This window comes from Lepidochelys kempii, chromosome 5 (assembly GCF_965140265.1).
Source record: "Lepidochelys kempii isolate rLepKem1 chromosome 5, rLepKem1.hap2, whole genome shotgun sequence".
NCBI lineage: Eukaryota > Metazoa > Chordata > Testudines > Cheloniidae > Lepidochelys > Lepidochelys kempii.
The window spans coordinates 61,711,298-61,731,091 of record NC_133260.1 but is presented as its reverse complement, the minus strand read 5'-3'; the positions used below and the strand labels follow the sequence as shown (position 1 = coordinate 61,731,091).

Sequence of the window (19,794 nt, the reverse complement as noted above, 5' to 3'; positions counted from 1 at the left end):
CTGACTGCTTCCCCACACAGCTATGAGTTAATGCTGTGGTTGCATCCTAGTTACAATTACAAATGTCTGCATATATATACATGCATACATTCATAACCATAACCTGTATACACATCTCCTAAGGATCATCAAATTCAGAGCATTACAAGCCTTCATAAATGACCTTAATTGATATATTATACACAGTAACATTGTATACAAGTTGATTCGATTATTCATTTTTTGGGATTCAGACCCCTTATGGTGTCTGGACCCTGACTGTCACTGTGTTATTTAATAAAATATTATTGTCCACAAAGGAAAACAATCTTTAAGACATGTGTTTCCCTGAAAATGTTCTCAAAAGAAAAAAATGTAGACACACACACACTCTCTTTATTCTAAACAGTATTTATGAAATTAAATGTGTAATTCAATGTATTACTTTAAAATTGCAGGTAGCTGGGCTGGACTGGTGGGCTAATGGCAGTACAACAAAGTGCTTCACAGACAATGTAAGAATTTGGCTCCCAAGGTCAGTCCTTTATTCTGGGCTTGTAAATCTGGGAAAACTGCTGAGATAACAGGAATCAATTCCACTCCCTAACTGGCCAGAAGAATCCTCATATGTCCAGAACTTGTTTCCACAGAACTCCCAACTCCTGCTGGCTTGGAGAATAGAAGTGAACCTGGAACTCCTGAAGAGTGCAAATAGTAATTTAGGATGAAATTCTCCCCTGTACAGAGGGCCAGCAGAAGGCCTGTAGCCCACTTAAGCTCACGAAATGGTGGATAGGCCTTATGTTAGCCCTCTGCACACAAGTGAACTTCACCTTTAATGTAATGTTCTGATTATTCTGTATTATAAAACTTTCAAGGGGTTGTAACACGATCAGAGTTCATTAGCCCTTTCTCTCCCCAAAAGGTATGTTGTTACACTTTAAAGAGTGAGATCGCACATGCACATATACATTATAAAGTTTAACCAATTTATTTCAGTATAAGCTTTCGTGAGCTACAGTTGTAGCTCACGAAAGCTTATGCTCAAATAAATTGGTTAGTCTCTCAGGTGCCACAAGTACTCCTTTTCTTTGTGCGAATACAGACTAACACGGCTGTTACTCTGAAACCTGTCATTATAAAGTTTGCGGACGATACCAAGCTGGGAGGGACTGCAAGTGATTTTAGAGGATAGCATTATAATTCAAAATGATTTGGAGAAATGGTCAGAAGTAAACAGGAGGAAATTCAATTAGGACAAATGCAAAGTACTCCATTTAGGAAGGAACAATCAGTTGCAAACGTACAAAATGGGAAATAACTGCCTAGAAAGGAGTATTGCGGAAAGGGATCTACAGGTCATAGTGGACCACAAGCTAAATGTGAGTCAACAGCATAACACTGTTGCAAAAAAAGCTAACATTATTCTGGGATGTATTAACAGGAGTGTTGTAAGCAAGACATGAGAAGTAATTCTTCTGCTCTACTCCGCACTGATTAGGCCTCAACTGGAGTATTGTGTCCAGTTCTGGGCACCACATTTCAGGAAAGATGTGGACAAATTGGAGAAAGTCCAGAGAAGAGCAACAAAAATGATTAAAGGTCTAGAAAACATGACCTATGAGGGAAGACTGAACAAGTTGGATTTGTTTAGTCTGGAAAAAAGAATACTGAGAGGGGACATGATAACAGTTTTAAAGTACATAAAAGGTTGTTACAAGGAGGAGGGAGAAAAATTGTTGTTCTTAACCTCTGAGGATAGAGCAAGAAGCAATGGGCTTAAATTGCAGTAAGGGAGGTTTAGGTTGGACATTAGGAAAAACTTCCTAACTATCAGGGTGTCTAAGCACTGGAATAAATTGCCTAGGGAGGTTGTGGAATCTCCATCACTGGAGATTTTTAAGAGCAGGGTAGACAAACACCTGTCAGGGATGGTCTAGAGAATACTTAGTCCTGCCATGAGTGCAGGGGACTGGACTAGATGACCTCACCTCTCAAGGTCCCTTCCAGTCCTATGAGTCTATGATTATTCTGCAATCTATCTTCAACTGGTGTAAACTGGCATGGCTCTGTTAATTTCAAGGGAGCTATGCTGAGTTACAGCTACTGAAGAGCTGGCCCTTTATTAGCATCCTCCTCAAATCTGATTAATCATGCAGCAGTGACAGATGCCTGGTATCTGCCAGGATCATGCTGTGATGCATTCATAATAAACCATTTAATATCGTTGTATATGATCACATACTTCCTGCACATTTAAGAAATGGAAACTTCACATTTACAAAGATTATTTTTTTCTTATCAACGCCCTAACTGCAACAGTTTCCTAGGACAAATGGAAGTTAATTTTTTTTAATAAAGTACCAGGAAAACTAACAGCCCATATTCTTTGTCAGATAGCTGTCAGTTAATAGACATGTGTAGGCTTGGAAGGATTAGATTTTTAATTGGTAAATGTTGGTAAATGTCAATTTCACCATACATACACAAACCACTGAAAAAATACTTCCCTTGATGCTAATCAACATTTACAACTAGGCAAAGTAAAAGAAAAAAGCTGCTTGAGTACTCAGAGTTAGATTTAAGGATATTTACTTTGTATATTTTGACATTGTGATGTTGACAATTTCTGTTTTAACAATTATAAAGCTTTAACTTTTTGAATTGTCTTTAAATATTGGGGGGGTGCAATACATTTCCCACAACTGTGAAAATTTAAATAGATAAATATTGAAAAAAAGTTTAAAAATAAACATTGATATCCATAAAAATTATATAAAAAAGTCAAATTCTGCCAAACCTAGATATATGTTTAGGGCAAACTCTTGCTCCGTGGTTCAAAACAGAAGCAACTGCATGTTGTATGGATCAAATCTATATTTTTAAAATATCCATATGTCTATTGAGCTTAACAGTCATACATCCCATACTGAGAGGACAGCTCTGTTTCTCTTTGCAAGCCTTCTCTTTATCAGGAAACCAAAGCAACAGGACTGCGCTAATTAACTCAACATGCAACAGTAACCTTCCTTATATTTATTCCACACTATTTATAGATTATTTAATTGGCTAGTTAGACTTTTTAAATGTCTACATAGATGCAATTAGAATGAGATACACATTTTTCTCTAACAAAAAACCATAGAAGTTGTTTTAGTTTTCAATTAGAGAGAAAGGTATTAAATTTTAAAATTCCACTTACGTATACACTAGAAAAGGCTGACTCAACATGTATTTATTTTCATTTATTCTCAACCTCCACCCACTTTTGTTCAAGCAACAGTAAGGGCTTGATCCTGTGATGTGCTGATCCCCCTCAACTACCACTAAATAGAAATCTGAGAAGGCTCAGTAACTTGCAAAAGGCTTTCAGCGTAGCAGGTTCAGGGCATAAACCACAAAGATAAACATTGACTAAAATCACTGAGCTTGATTCACTACTATGTTACTCAAGTTTGACAATGCAGAACCACTGATTGTATAATATTTTGTATTACTACTGAATCTACCTCAAGCTCCTGAAAATTCAGCTCCAGGTGACTAAACAATCATGTTAGTCATGTTATATATATGATAATATATACAATAATAATAATAATCTCCTCTGTATATCAATTTTGCATGCTTTCTTTTTCTTCAGTAAATTTAAATATGTTGGCTTCTTCTTTCTTAACTGTTCTAGACAAACCTGAGCATTTTAGGGTTTATTTAGCTGAACAGAACAGGCAGCGATGAAATTTCATAAAGGACTGTAGAGCAAGGCAGAAAGCAACAAAAGCAACAAATTAATGTTTTTTGTTCCATGATTTTTTTCACCATAGAAAATTAAAGTTTCTCAATTATCCAAACTTTAGTCAGCTATCTAGTCAAACTGTCATTAAGCTTTTCTAGATTGTGTCCATACTACAGTAACCAAATCTGGAAATTAAAATCCTACTCTTCAAAACAGAATTTGAAAGGATTATACTAAAATAGCTCTACTGGCAGCAGGTTAACACAAATTCATTTCTTTCCCCTAGAGAAGGAGGAATTCCAAACGGCGAGATTGAGACATAGGCACTATAGGACTATGTCTACAGCGCCTTGAGCCGTGTTATTACATCAGACTCTCAGTTTTCATAAAGAAGTTACTAAGCCTAATGGCTACAAAAAAAGCTTGAATATGTGACCTAACTGTAACCAATGTAATGACATCTGCCCGAATCGGAGGACACCCTGAAACAGTATCTCAGCGCTCTGAATTTCCCTACGTATCAAGATCCATTGCCTAGGGGCTGTTTCATCAACATCACAACAACACAAGACTGTATGGCAGAAAGAGAAAAATTCAGTGTGCCTGCTCACGCAACCACTGAGGCAGATAAACTTTGGCTGCTGAGGTAAGTATTCAGGTCCTACCCTGACCATGCTGTTCCCAGGGGAGGAGGACTCCAGCTAATGCTCCTCTGGTGTTAAGGAGGTTCCAAACCACTACTTCTCTCTCTGGGGTGGGAGGGTGACCCCCCTCCCCCGCTGCTGTGTGTGTGGGGGGGGGTGCATGGGGGCCATAATTGCCTTAATCTGGCCCTGCAATAGTGTAAAGGATCATCTGTAATAGTGATGAGGATAACGTATTTTACTCATTTTACAGCCTTCTGCACTCAAGCCTTTGCAATGAGACCCCAATCTTCCTGAAACTTTTGGCTCTGGGAGCAAGAACAGGGACTCAGTGTTAAATCTGGAGCGCCATGGGACTACTCTGTCTTGCAACATTCTCTAAGGAGCCCATTATGCTGGTTAGAGATCACCTGGACTTCAAAGCACTCTCTTCCCCAGGGATAGGAACCAAGAGGTTGGATTTAGAATGGATAACTCCATTTGAATGACAGGTAGGGATACCTCTACCCGAGAGTGGCACAAAGGGGACAGATGAGGGGCAGAATCTGGTCCTGGCCCTCCTTATGTAGCCATGCAGAAAATTTTCATCTTTCAAAAGTAATTTACACTTGCCTTAAATAATTTTATTCTAGACACGTCTGCAAAAGAATGAATCATCCACATAATCATTTATTCCTTGCATTACATTGCACAAACTCTGAACCATTGCTTTCTCAAAGGAAGATTCAGTGAAGGTGCATTTGAGGTATTTGTATACAGTTAAGATCAGCTATGCCTTTTAAAAAGTATGAATAACCGCAGTACTCAACAAGTTAGTGATGCAGATCTTTAACCTACAAAAATACAAACATACTGTGACAAAGCTCCAACCTTGTCTCAGTGGGTACTGCGCTTCCTGGCGGATTATGCTAGCCTCAGAGACTCAGCTTTCTCTCTCTAGAGGCAAGGGTCACAGTCTACTAAGCCATTTTCATCGTAAGCCAGCAAGGGAGGTGAGGAGAAGTTATCCTCCCTCGCACAGTCTCTGCTGTCTCCCAGTCTCAGTGATTAGTTGGGAAGGGGAGTGGGGAGCCTCGGCCCGCCCTCTACTCCGGGCTCCAGCCCAGGGACCCTGATAGTAGCAGCTTTTGGTAGCTGACTTTTTGGAAACAGGATGAGTATGATTCCCTGGGCCACTTCCCCACAGCAGCCCTCACTTCCTCAATATCTACATCACCCTTACCTCAGGGCCTCATTCCTTGTGCCTGATAGGGTTTGTATTAGGGTTTGTTTCTCCAGCGGCGTGGCTTCCTACTACAGCTCGTGACACACATACCCCCACCTAACTAACTGGGAGGCTTTTAACTAGTTTCAGGCAGCCCCTGATTGGCTTCAGGTGTCCCAATCAACCTAGCTGTCTTCCCTGCTTTCTGGAAGGATCTTAATTGGCCCCAGGTGTCTTAATTGACCTGGAGCAACTGCCATTTGTTTACCCTTGTAACAGGGATTTGTTTAGCCTGGGCCTAATATATCTGTCTCCCACTACTTTCCTATAGTCATCTGGCCTTGCCCCGTCACAATACGTAAATAGTTTTCTTCTTTTACAATTAGTTTTACAACTCTTAACATGGCACAGTGAGGAATTAAATCATGCACCAAAAATGAAAAAGGTTTGTTTTTTAATCCTTTTACAAGTACATATTGTTACATATACTGTACATGTATCTATTTCTTACTGAAAAAGAAAGACAAATGCATCAGATGTTCTGTAATGATAAAACCTGAAGATACAGTAGGGGACATATATTGATAGTTCAGATGACAAGTTATGTAAAGAGTCACAAAGAGAGAGACATGCATTTATAAGATAAGTTTAAGTACAATGTATTACGGACTTAATTCACTAAAGAAAGTTCTCATTGACAACACAAGATTTTGCTGTAGAGTCTTCATTCAGGATCACCCTTTATTTCCAGTACAGAACCTGAACTTTGAAAAACCTGTGTTCCTTCATCTGTAAAATGGGTTACCTACTTCAGATGAGGATTAGCTAGCTAATGTCTACAAAGCACTTTGAAGATGAAAACTGCTGTGTAAATGCTAAGTATTAATAATTTCCAAAGTCTCCTTTCAACATCTGATTACTCATTTCAGATAGGGAAGGGAGTGAAGGGTAGAGAAATTCTGAGATATTAGTTTAGTAGAAAAGAACGAGAAATCTCAGTGCTAGCAACATTAAACATGTCGACAGTGGACATAATCAGAAACCAGGAAAATTGTGTACCATATTAAAAGCTGCAAAACAGGCAGTTTTTATATGTACTTGGGGAAGCCACAGTGACACTGTTTTATCTACTCCATCTATTTATGTCATATTTTGACTATCACTGTGAAAGATGTTTGGCTCCTTAAAGTTTTTGCTGTTTTTCATGGCTTGCTTTCATTAAAAACTTTTCTTTACAGAAAAGCTTTGCAGCAACAATAGATACTCTCACTGAACATTTGTATTGTATTTGGAAACATATTACCATATTTAAAATTTTCCAAGGACATGGGGAGATTTAAAACACCTCAATGCTAGCAAAAACTTTTCTAGTCTGCTTCCCCGCCCCCCGCCCAAATATTTCAGATATTTAGGTTCAAGCAGGCATTGAGGCAAGACCTAGCACAGACTTTAGACAGCCTATAGGGAAACAGCTTCTGGGCACTCTACCAAGGAAGCAATACAATCTGCCTGAAGTGACCTTCAATCCTAATATCTCTCAAGCTCTTTCACGCTGGGAAAAAATGATTTCAGTGATCATATTCTAGAGAAGTTGATGAACAGACAACCTCCTTTAAGACTGATGCAACTGTCTTTATATAATTTGGCTAAAATTTCCCTTCCCTCTAGTACATCCCATTCACAGATGGAGCATGCAACAGTTAGGCTAGTCAGCCTTCAACACAACAGGATTACAAACATTAGCATGGCTGCTGTGTGACTACAAACAAAAAATATGAAAGGACATATGGACCAACTAAGCACACCAACACAAATGCCATCTTTCATCTCATGTAGAGGACCCAATCTGGGGGAATCCCATGCTACAAACTGGGCATTGAAGAAGATAATGTGGATGGAACGCTGCATACTATCTATATCCCAATTAATATCAGAGGACTGATCACACCATTTAATTTTTCTCCAACTAGAATATAATGTATCAAGTACTGCAATATGGCAACATATTCAAATTTGTCACTTGTTCACCACACAGTTCGGCCCAGAGGAACTTGTATTGTCTGAAGCGCTAGAACTTGCCAAATTTTGTAGAGAATAATACTATTTCTCCAGACTGGCAGCTACACTAGATGAGTTCCTAATTACTTATCAGAGAGTTAATATAGATGAAGTGATGCAAAAATGGAACAAAGAATTGGCAATAAATATCTTAATCCCACAGTGAAATAGAACAACATGAGAGATTAAAGAAGCAACCGTGGACCTCCAATTAAGTCTCCTTCAACAAAAAATCATGTTTAGGTTCATGGTTGCCCCAAGCACTTCACAAAGTTAAAGCTACCCTCAGTGATCAATGCTGAGGTGTGTGTGGGGGGTGGGGAGCGGGATTGTTAAGGAGCCAGCATGCATATGTTTTGATCGTGCCCTATTGTTTCCAGCTTCTGGGATGATATTAAAACCAGAATTAATAAAATGCTAGAATTGTCACTTGACCTTAAAAGCAGACATCTGCATACTATACTGGGTCAGATACCCAGCAAATGGAGGCTATCACCATACCAAAGGGAATGGCTACATAGACTTGTACTGGCTGTGAGAGGTCAAATTTTGTTACACTGGAAAAATAAATCTGTCCCTTCCCCCTCATTTTTCCCCCCAGCAGGTTTAATGGACTGGCAGACCTGTCTGCAAAGAAAGGCATCTGTAATGGTGTGGCACTCACCTCATACAAGAACTCCTTTCTGGTCAGGTGTGTTTGCAGTCTTTAAACAGTCCCAGCCCTGGTATTGAGCCATAGCCCCAGAACTTCCTCCCTGGAGGCAATGGTTTTGCCCTCAGCTCTTTGGCTGGGCCTCTTAGCAGTTCAGATCCCTGTCTGTGGTTTATTGATGTCCAATTGTAGGCCATTTCCTTAGTGGCCTATGCGGGGGTGGGGGAAACCTGGACCCACCCACTACTCCGGGTCCCTTCTCAGGGACCCAAAGAATAGCATCCATTTGCCACCATGTCCCTTTAATAAAACGGCTTTCAGTTCTCTGGGCCATTTCCCCATAGCCCCAGCTTCACCAAAGCTTCACCCTTACCTCAAGGATCTTTTATGTTCGGGCCCAGCAGCCAGCGAGGAGCTCTTCCTCTTGCCCCTGGTTTTTGCCAGTACTGAGCAGTCCATGGTGCTGCAGTTCCCTTTGGCTAGCCAGGAGCACCCCCCTGCACTCCTCTGGTTCCAGCAAGGAACTGACTGTCTCTGGCTCTGCAGCTCTTTTTATATCGTTCTCCTGGGCCCTAACTGGCTGCTCCCTGCAGCCTGTCTGATTGGCTGCTTCCCCTGCAGCTACTCTACGTTGCTTGGAGGACTCCTCTCCTGCTCTCTTCCTGGGACATGTGTTGAGGACCCTGAGGCCTCCAGCACAGCACCTCTGGACCTAGTCCACACCATCACAGCATCACATACAATAGATAGCAAGCCCTAGAAAAAGCTGAGTCTATTTGGGTCAATTTCCTAGAAGCGATCAACAAAAAATCCCTGCAGGATGCCTGAAAGAAAGACAGAAGATCAATCTATAGCCTTCCTCTCTATTCCCTCTCCTCTCCATCTCTTTCCCCCTGCCTTTTTCCCTTTCATTTTTATTTATTAATTGATTTGGCTATATGGCATAAAAATCCATGTGCTGGAAATATATAGTAATTTTTGTACTTGTTATTTATGAAGTTATTTATTTATAAAATATCTTTGGTTTGTTAAAAGAAAAAAAATGTAATTAAATCAGAAAAAAGAAAATGAAAGGACTTTAAAATCTTTTTAGCCTTTTGTGTGATTCAGTTAAATGAATCATCCTTCTTGTAGACAATTCAGACAGAATTTAACGGAGGTGGATTATGCCTTTATCATCTTAAAGCACTGGTCCCTGGTTTACCAAGTAAAGCTATGAAAACTGTAATTAGTGCTCTGTACTAAATAATGTATTTTATTTTAATTTACCATAACAAAATGAAATTGACCTACACAAAGAACTGAAATAAAGTTGAGTTTGTCAATTAAAATGAATAAATACATTGCACAAAATTCAGCAGAACATGTTTAGGATTTATGGATGAATTCTGGTGAGAAGCACAATGAAATCAAATTATTTTGGGCTACCTACACTGCAATCTTCTTATGAAGCTGTTTTAAAAAAATATTATTAAAAATTTAGTTTTATCCAGATTGTATCCAAATGGTCAAATCAGAGATGTATAAATTGAGATTTCTTAAATATAATTATTTGCATCTATGACAGGCATAAAGGTCATTTGGTGCCCTTATACCCTTACTTGAGTCAATGTGACTCTTCATGGGAGTAACCGTATGCCCGGGCCTAACATTTTGCAGGACTGGACCCTTCATACATTTCTAACAGAATTTCTTTAAAAAAAATCAACATGACCTTTTAATTGAAAACCATAAGCCATGGTCAATCTGTTGTTCCATGATCTATTCACATTTAATCACATTTATGGATGCCATACCAGAGAGGAATATATCCATTGCCTACCTCACTGAGTGATGTCCCGAAGTATAATCTAGTTTCCCATATTTCTGAGTGTGGTAGCCATGCTTTTGCATCAGGTCCATCCATGTTGTATAATTTGGATCTAAACCTTTGAAGTTATTCCAAGATTCTGTTAAATGAGTGAAGAGGCCACTCCACATAGCTGAAAAAAGCAAGTCAGGAACAAATGCTTGTCAATGCATTTATAGAACAATAATTAAGGCTGTCAAGTGATTAAAAAAATTAATAGTGATTAATCACACAATTAATTGTGCTATAAAACAATAATAGACTAACATTTATTTAAATATTTTTTGATGTTTTCTACATTTTCAAATACATTGATTACCATTACAACACAAAGCAGTGCTCACTTTATATTTATTACAAATATTTGCACTGTACAAACGAAACAAGGGGAATAGTATTTTTCAGTTCACCTCATACAAGTACTGCAGTGCAATCTCTTTATCATGAAAGTTCAACTTACAAATTTAGAATTATGTACAAAAAAAACTGCACTCAAAAACAAAACAATGTAAAATTTTAGAGCCTACAAGTTCACTCAGTCCTATTTCTTGTTCAGCCAATCGCTCAGACAAAAAAGTTTGTTTACATTTACGGGAGATAATGCTACCCGCTTCTGATTTACGTCACCTGAAAGTGAAAACAGGCATTCGTATGGCACTTTTGTAGCCGACATTGCAAGGTATTTATGTGCAAGATATGCAAAACATTTGTATGTCCCTTCATTCTGATGACACTTGTTAAGAAAATAATGTGTTAATAAAATTTGTGATTGAACTCCTCGGGGGAGAATTGTATTTCTCCTGCTCTGTTTTACCCGCATTCTGCCATATATTTCATGTTATAGCAGTCTTGGACGATGACCCAGCACATGTTGTTTGTTTTAAGAACACTTTCACTGCAGATTTGACAAAATGCAAAGAAGGTACCAATGTGAGATTTCTAAAGATTGCTACAGCACTTGACTCAAGGTTTAAGAATCTGAAGTGCCTTCCAAAAACTGAGCAGGACGAGATGTATAGCATGCTTTCAGAAGGTAGATGGAAAGTTGGCTAGGTCATAGGGTTCAACGGTTAGTGATCAATGACTTCATGTCTAGTTGGCAGCTGGTATCAAGTGGAGTGTCCCAAGGGTCGGTCCTGGGGCTGGTTTTGCTCAATATCTTCATTAATGTCTGGGGGATGGCGTGGATTGCACCCTCAGCAAGTTTGCAGAGGACACTAAACTGGGAGTAGTAGTAGATACGCTGGAGGGTAGGGATAGGATATAGAGGGCCCTAGACAAATTGGAGGATTGGGCCAAAAGAAATCTGATGAGGTTCAACAAGGACAAGTGCAGAGTCCTGCACTTAGGACGGAAGAATCCCAGGCATTGCTACAGACTAGGGACTGAGTGGCTGGGCAGCAGTTCTGCAGAAAAGGACCTAGGGGTTACAGTGGACGAGAAGCTGGATATGAGTCAACAGTGTGCCCTTGTTGCCAAGAAGGCTAACGGCATTTTGAGCTGTATAAGTAGGAGCATTGCCAGCAGATCAAGGGATGTGATCGTTCCCCTCTATTCGGCATTGGTGAGGCCTCATCTGGAGTACTGTGTCCAGTTTTGAGCCCCACACTATAAGAAGGATGTGGAAAAATTGGAAAGAGTCCAGTGGAGGGCAACAAAAATGATTAGGTGGAGACTTATGAGGAGAAGCTGAGGGAACTGGGATTAGTTAGTCTGCAGAAGAGAAGAATGAGGTGGGATTAGATATCTGCTTTCAACTACCTGAAAAGGGGTTCAAACAGGATGGATCTAGACTGTTCTCAGTGGTACCACATGATAAAACAAGGAGTAATGGTCTCAAGTTGCAGTGGGGAGGTTTAGGTTGGATATTAGGAAAAACGTTTTCTCTAGGAGAGTGGTGAAGCACTGGAATGGATTCCCTAGGGAGGTGGTGGAATCTCCTTCCTTAGAGATTTTTAAGGTCAGGCTTGACAAAGCCCTGGCTGGGATGATTTAGTTGGGGATTGGTTCTGCTTTGAGGAGGGGGTTGGACTAGATGATCTCCTGAGGTCCCTTCCAACCCCGATATTCTATGATTCTAAGTCTTAAAAGAGCAACACTCCAAAGTGGAAACTACAGAACCCAAACCATAAAAAAAGAAATCAACCTTCTGTTGGTGGTATCTGACTCAGATGATGAAAATGAACATACGTCAGTCCACACTGCTTTGGATCGACATCAAGCAGAACCCATCATCAGCATGGACACGTTCTCTGGAATGGTGGTTAAAGCATGAAGGGGCATATGAACCTTTAGTGCACCTGGCACGTAAATATCTTGTGATCCTGTCTACACAAGAAATGGGCAGCATTATCTCATGCAAATGTAAACAAACTTGTTTGTCTGAGTGATTGGCTGAACAAGAGGTAGCATGGAGTGGACTTGTAGGCTCTAAAGTTTTACATTGTTTTATTTTTGAGTGCCGTTATTTTTTATACATAATTCTACATTTGTAAGTTCAATTTTCATGACAAAAAGATTGCACTATAGTACTTGTATGAGGTGAATTGAAAAATATCTTTTGTTTATCATTTTTACAGTGCAAATATTTGTAATAAAGATAATAATATAAAGTGTGCACTGTACACTTCGGATTCTGTTTTGTCATTAAAATCAATATATTTGAAAACGTAGAAAAACATTCAAAAATATTTAATAAATTTCATTTGGTATTCTATTGTTCAACAGTGTGATTAAAACTGAGATTAATCAAAATTAATTTTTTCAGTTAATCGTGTAAGTTAACTGCAATTAATTGACAGCCCTATAATAGTATTAATACTTTGTACTTTTATAACATGTTCCATGGCATCCTCTATCCAAAGATCTCAACACACATTAATTAAGATATGCAGTCCCTCTGGGTCATGTAGAAATGTTGTTATCCTCATTGCACAGATAAAGAAACTGAAGTCCAGAGGGGTAAAATTATTTGTTTAAATTCACACAGTAGGTCAATAATAGAGAAGAGAGTAGAATCCAGGTCTCCTGACTCTTAGCTACATGATCTAATAATTCTTTTTTAATTTGCATTGTGCCACTGCCTAGGAGCCCCAGTCATGGGCCAAGGTCCCACTATTCTAAGCATGGCACAATCATGAAACTTAGTTTCTTCTCCTAGAAAAGAAATATTTTTGTTGATTGTAAAAATAATATGCCTTACTTAGAAAGGCCCCAAAACAGCAAAGGACTTAAACGTGTTAAATTTTAAGTGTGAGTTGGTCCCTTGACTTCAGTGGTTTTTTCATAAGTTTAACGTTAAGCATGTTGACCATCAGGACAAGGCTAACACCTACTGTGGGTCCCCAGACATCACCCCTCACAGATTTGGTATCGTGTTGCCTTAGCTCTCTGGCTATGGCATGCTCAAGCCCTACTTTTTCTGTCAGAACCCAAAACAGAAAAGAAAACAGATCTCAGAATCAGGGTCATCCATGGGATCTTCAGGAGGACCCTTGCTCTCCTGCTCTGAACAGCTAGTCCCTTTCTGTTAGTTTTCATGGACCTAGCTGTTCCATCCACCAAAGGGTTCATCCAGGTAGCAAGTTGCCCTAAACTCTCAGCTTGAACCAGGCTTCCTTGGTCAGCCCTGAATTGGATTAGTTCTTCTCCTTTTAGCTCTCCTTCCCATGCCTGATATTGGCTGCACTGGGTGCAGGTGTAACGGCAGCATCAACTGAGTCCACAGGCTCTCTTAACCCTCTCATCATTGCTAGTGAAGAGCCAGTCAGTTTTCCTTTGCTGCCAGTATGGGGCCTCTGTGCCCCATCAAATATACATATAAGTGCTTTTCTGAATCAGGGGCATAATCTACAATGTGTTAGGTTTCAGTGTGAATACTTCGGGGAGATGAATGAATCAGTTCCTCTCAGAGCTACTGTTTCAGTCCCTCTGTGGACTCACACAGACATCACTAGATTGGTTACACTTAGTTCATACGTGAAAGGTTTCCTCCACAACAATAAGGGCTAGAAACTTATTAAAATGAAAACTTGGATTCTGAAGCACAAATATTATCAAATGGTGTATAATATGGCAAATTTTGTAGTCATAGAATTTCACAATACAGAGGGCTCTGATTATAACTGGTTGAAACAACAGAAAAAAGTTTAAAAAACACTATCATATTTAGGTAATAACTACTGAAAATACAAGATATTTGGTTAGACGAGCTGATGTCTCAAGGCAAAGTTAAAGGCCATCCATCAGTTTCAGTCAGTTGTTAGCATTTCATATGTGTTCTAGGCAGTAGGAAAGGTAGAAAGTATCTCTGTGCTGGGAAGTCCCAGCCCTGTCCTGAATGCAGCCACAGATCAACATTGCAGAGGACAAACAAGTCCATTGGAATCCTTAAAGGTTTTCAGAAGTACTGAACCTGAGTGAAGTTTGCAATGGCTTGGGGACTGAGAAGTTGGAAGAGAAAAATGCGGTTGGGAGGAAGAAGAATGGGAGGCAGACAAGGGGGGGAAAAGAGAAATGGATAAAACCTCAGAAAGTTTGGATAATTTCAAATAAGCGTTTAAAAATGGGGGCTTATTCAGCTCATGCCTTCTGAGGTTTGTCCATCACTAATGAACATTTAAACCGGCTCTCCCCTGGTACTTACTATTTCCCTTAATAAGATTTTTAATATGGTCTTACCTGCACGAGAAGGACAACATATTGGAGAATTGGTGTAGGCATTGAGAAACACAGTGCCGTATCTTTTCATGAGATTTATAAAAGGTAGGATCACGGTCTGATTTCCTGGATAAAATGTCAATCTTCCATCCTGCAATCAAACAGAAGGTACTTAAAAACATTAAAATTGATAATGGTAACATTTTCTTTAATAATCAGAAATAAAATATTATGAAAATGACCCAAAGCTACAGTACATGGCAAATTTACCATTCTAGGAATTACTGAAACAAACTTCATCCACGTTTTGGTTGTCCAAGAGTTGTACTTAGTTTTGATCTTGTAAACTGTGCAAAGAATAAAATCCTCGTGCAAACTACATAGGATAATAATACTCAGCACTTATAAAGAGTCATTAAATCTGGCACCTTCCAAAAATTAATTATCCTGGAAAACTCTGAAACACGATTCACCGATTACCACCCTGGTGTCTAATCTTCATGTTTGGCAAGATGACTAAGAGGCCATCTTCTACAACATCTGAGCCATCTCTACCAATAACCTAGCACCCTTCATCTCAAAACATGTTTCAGATTATAAAATGGCACAGAAACACTGCTGGTCACACTGGTAAATGATCTCTTTGAGCCATGAATAGTGGGCAAACATCTCTGCTGTTTGATCTGTCAGCATCATTTGACACTGGCCATGAGGTGCTGCTGACTTGCTTAAGACACCTGGTACAGGTGGTTGGAGTCAATGGAGCTGTCTTCAATCCTTCTTCGCAGACGTATCTCAGCGTGTCATGGTGGGCAGAACCTTTACGAGAACTGCATGGTTCAATCATATTCCCACCTTATTTCAACATATATACTAAGCTCCTAGGGGAGAAGTGAGATACCCTGAAGTTCAGTACTTGAGCATGCAGACAATACCCAAGTCTACAGCTCTTTCAAATCAAACATAGAAAGCATCATCTCTCAGTTGCCTGGTGCCTGAATGAGACAAGCACCAAGATGAAGAACAGTTGGCTAAAACTAAACCGGGGTTAAAAATAAGTTTTGTTCTTCTTTGAGTGTTTGCTTATATCGATTCCAATTAGGTGTACACGCGTGCCGCATGCAAGACTGTTGGAAAGTTTTTCCCCTAGCAGCATCTGTCAGGTCGGCTGGGGAGACCCCTGGAGTGGCGCCTCCATGGTGCTCAATATATGACCCTGCTGACCCCTCAGTACCTTCTTACTGCCCATGACGGTCATTGAAACTGTGGCATTTTGCTCTACAAGTTCTCCAAGTTTCCCTAGCTTTTGTAGATAGTTGTTGCTTGCTTTTGTTGGTAGTTCTTTGTTTTTGTTATAGTTAGGGGTAACAGGGTTGGGGAGTTTACTGGGTTGGGGTTTTTTCTTTGGGGCTGTCATGCCCTAGTCCCCGGGATTCAAGCCTTGCAGGTCCTGCTCCAAGCCCATGCCAACAGGCGACCCCCCCATGACTCTTGTCTAAAGTGTCTGGGGGAGGCTCACCAAGCTGAGAAGTGGAATATCTGCAAGGGATTTCATCCTTGGACTAAGAAGGAGCGTGACTTTCGCCTGAAGCAGGTCTTTATGGAGGAGACCCTTAAACCCCAGCCTCCTTCGACACGGCAAGACCCGGCACCAAGTTCTTCGGTGCACTGCGCCCCAGCAGTGGTAGTGGAAGTGGCACTGCAGATGGACTCTGGCCGAGACCCGCGGCACCGCCGCTCCCTCGCACCAAAGCCGGCAACATCGACCTGGCACTGCTCCCACTCTCCGGCACTGGAAGTCGGAGATGGGTGGTTCTCCTTCACAGAGACCCACCCCCCTGGAACCGGCCACTGTGGTGCGTCCCGGAGGGGAGCACCAAGGAGTGAAGGTCATAGACATGACACTGTCAATTTCGGCCCCGCTGGGGGAACCATTGAGTCTGGAGCCATTGGACTCCCCAACCCTCAGTGTTGTAGAAGTCCAGCTGCCTTTCACTCTGGAGACCTTTGTGGCTGCAAGGGATCTCATCGCCATGACAGCACCAGAGTCTCCTTTGCTCCACGTCAAGCCTCTGATGCCTCAGAGGATGGCACCGTCTCGAGGCAAGACGGCGTTGATCTGACCGACAGCACTGTTGGCCGAGCCTCGGCACCGCTCCCAGTCCTGGAACTGCTCGTGGTGCTGGCGCTGCTCCCCATCGTGGAGCTGTTCTGGATTGCATTGGCATTCCCAATCGCTGGTCGATGTTGCGGAGCAGGTCCTGGACCCGGCACCGATCCCGGTGCTGTTCACCGTCTTGGTGCAGATCCAGGCCACAGTATTGCTCCAGGTCCTGTACCGCTCCAGGTCCCGGGACCACTCCCCAGCCTTGCGGCACTGCTCTCCTTCTCCTCGATGCCGCTTACCAGCGCAGATCCGCTCGGCCCCACCCTGGCCCTTGAGATCCGGATCTCGTTCCTCAGGTTTGGAGACGGGGTCGCAGTTTTGGGAATGGGACTACTGCTGGTTGGACCGTGGCCGCCCTGATGTGGGGGCAGGACCATGGCAAGGGCCCACCCAGTGGCAGTTCTGGACCCAGTGGCAGTTCTGGGCGTACCACCAGGCCCAAGGTACGCAGTCTGGATCTTCCTGGTTGGCCACCTCTGAACCACAGGTGCCAGAAGCCTCAACCAGTCAGCCCACTCCTGGGGGTGTGGAGGAGATGTCATGTCCCCTCCCCATCTTGGGACCCCCTCTGACTCTGGTTCCTGAGCCTGGACCTGTGGTCGGCGACGCAGGGCATCGGGGACCCCGTAGAACAGAGGGGTCAGGATGACCCTCTCCTCCCCTTGGCCTCTTAGTCCTCCTCCCCGACGAGGCTGTGGCAGGCACCTCAAGCTCTGGGCCACACCCCATAGACATCTGTGCCCATCAGGACCTCCTGCGCAAGGTGGCATGCAACATGAATCTGCAAGCTGAGGAGGTAGTGGAATCAAGGGACCAGTAGTGGACATTTTGGCCCCGGAAGGTCCATCGAGGGTGGCCCTGCCCCTCATCAAGACCATCCAAAACCATCCGGCAGATCCCGGCCTCCATTCCCCCTATGGCAGAGGGGGTTGAATGTAATTACTTTGTACCCTTGAAGGGGTACGACTATCTGTTCATGCACCTGCAGCCCTGCTCACTGGCGGTTGCGGCTGTGAATGAGGAGAGGCACGGGCAGCAGGCCCCAGCGCCCAAGTTGAAGGACACCAAGCGGCTGGACTTGTTTGGCCGCAAGGTGTACTCCACGGGTGGGCTCTAGCTCAGGATTGCCAATCAATACGCACTCCTGAGCTGCTACAACTTTAACTCCTGGAACTCCATGTTGAAGTTCAAGGAGCTTATGCCTCCTGAATCCAGGGAGGAGATTGGGGCCCTTGTTGACGAGAGCAAGACGGTGGCATGGACCTCTTTACAGGCCTCACTGGACGCTGCAGACTTGACCGAGCGTACCTTGTCCTCGGGGATTGCCATGAGGTGCACTTCCTGGCTGCAAGCCTCTGGCCTGCCTCCTGAGGTTCAGCAGATGCTGCAGGACCTGCCCTTTGATGAGGAGGGCCTGTTCGCGGAGTGGACTGACTCTAGGCTGCATAGCCTTAGGGACTCGAGGGCAACCATGAAGTCCCTGGGTGTGCACAACCCAGCAGAAGCACTTCAAGCTCCAGCAGCTACAACAGCGCTCCTACCCCCCTCGGACGAGGTAGGATTTTTACAGGAGGCGGGGGTGGAATGGCACGAGGAAGCCCTCCAACACCTGATCTGGGCAAGGTCAGGGCCTGACCAAACCATCGTCGGGTTCCAAGCAGGCCTTTCGAAGGGACGCCTGAGGACAGCGTACCAGACTTCCCCCCGGATCCTTCCCCACCCTTTTTGAATCGTTTATCCCACTTTCACCATGCATGGTCCCAAATAACCTCAGACTGCTGGGTCCTTTGAATGGTGGAAGCAGGATATTCTCTCCAATTCTGCTCCTACCTGTCCTCCCACCTCCCTTCCCTGTCCCTCTTCAGGGACCCCTCTCACGAGCAACTCCTTATCAGGAGGTTCAGGTGCTCCTCGCCTTGCGGGCGGCAGAGGAGGTTCTGTGGGAACTAAGGGGCAAGGGGTTCTACTCCCAATAGTTCCTAATCCCCAAGGCCAAAGCAGGCCTCTGGCCCATTCTGGACCTGCATGGGCTCAACAAATTCATGGTAAAGTTGACGTTCCGCATGGTCTCCCTGGGCACCATTGTCCCTTCTCTGGATCCTGGAGACTGGTATGCTGCCCTCGACATGAAGGATGCATACTTCCACACAGTGATTCATCCAGCACATAGGCATTTCCTGTGCTTCGTGGTCAACTCTGAACATTACCAGTTTATGGCCCTTCCACTCGGCCTTTCCACAGCCCCCTGAGCGTCCACCAAGTGTATGTCTGCCGTGGCTGCCTTCTTCTGTTGACAGCAGGTGCAAGTGTAACCCTACCTCGACAACTGGTTGCTTCGGGGCCCGCAGTCCCACCTCCACCTGGTCAGCTTTAAATTGGAACGGCTGGCTCTCTTCCTCAACGTAGCAAAGTCGATGCTAGAACTGACCCAGAGGATCGAATTCATCGGGGCGGTGCTGGACACCGTACAGGTGCGGGCCCTCTTCCTGAACTCCTGTTTCCAAGCTATCACAGGCATCATTCGAGGCCTTCAGCGATTCCCGACCTTGACAGCAAGGGGATGACTGAATCCCCTTGGCCACATGGCTTCATGTACACACTCCACTAGGGCCCAGGCCTTGTCAGCAGTGTTCCTGGCCCAGGTACTGATCCAAGAAATCTGCAGGGCAGTGACTTGGTCCTTGGTGCACACCTTCACCTCGCACTACGCCATTGTCCGGCACGCCAGCAATGAAATGGCTTTCGGTTGAACGGTGCTACAGTCAACATTCCTTAACTCCAACCCCACTGCCTAGGTAAGGCTTGGGAGTCACTTAATTGGAATGGATATGAGCAAACACTTGAAGAAG

The 19,794-nt window shown here is 43.0% G+C and overlaps 1 protein-coding gene across 1 annotated transcript in view; it reads right to left on the bottom strand.

The window, feature by feature from the left end:
• The window catches only part of ARSK (arylsulfatase family member K), a 54,019-nt gene that overhangs the window by 29,185 nt on the left and 5,040 nt on the right, over positions 1-19,794 (bottom strand). The window contains exons 2-3 of the mRNA XM_073344536.1: positions 14,800-14,929; positions 10,093-10,252 (exon numbers count right to left, since the gene is read on the bottom strand). Of these exons, the coding sequence (XP_073200637.1) occupies positions 10,093-10,252; positions 14,800-14,929 (290 nt within the window). The remainder of the gene's footprint in view (positions 1-10,092; positions 10,253-14,799; positions 14,930-19,794) is intronic.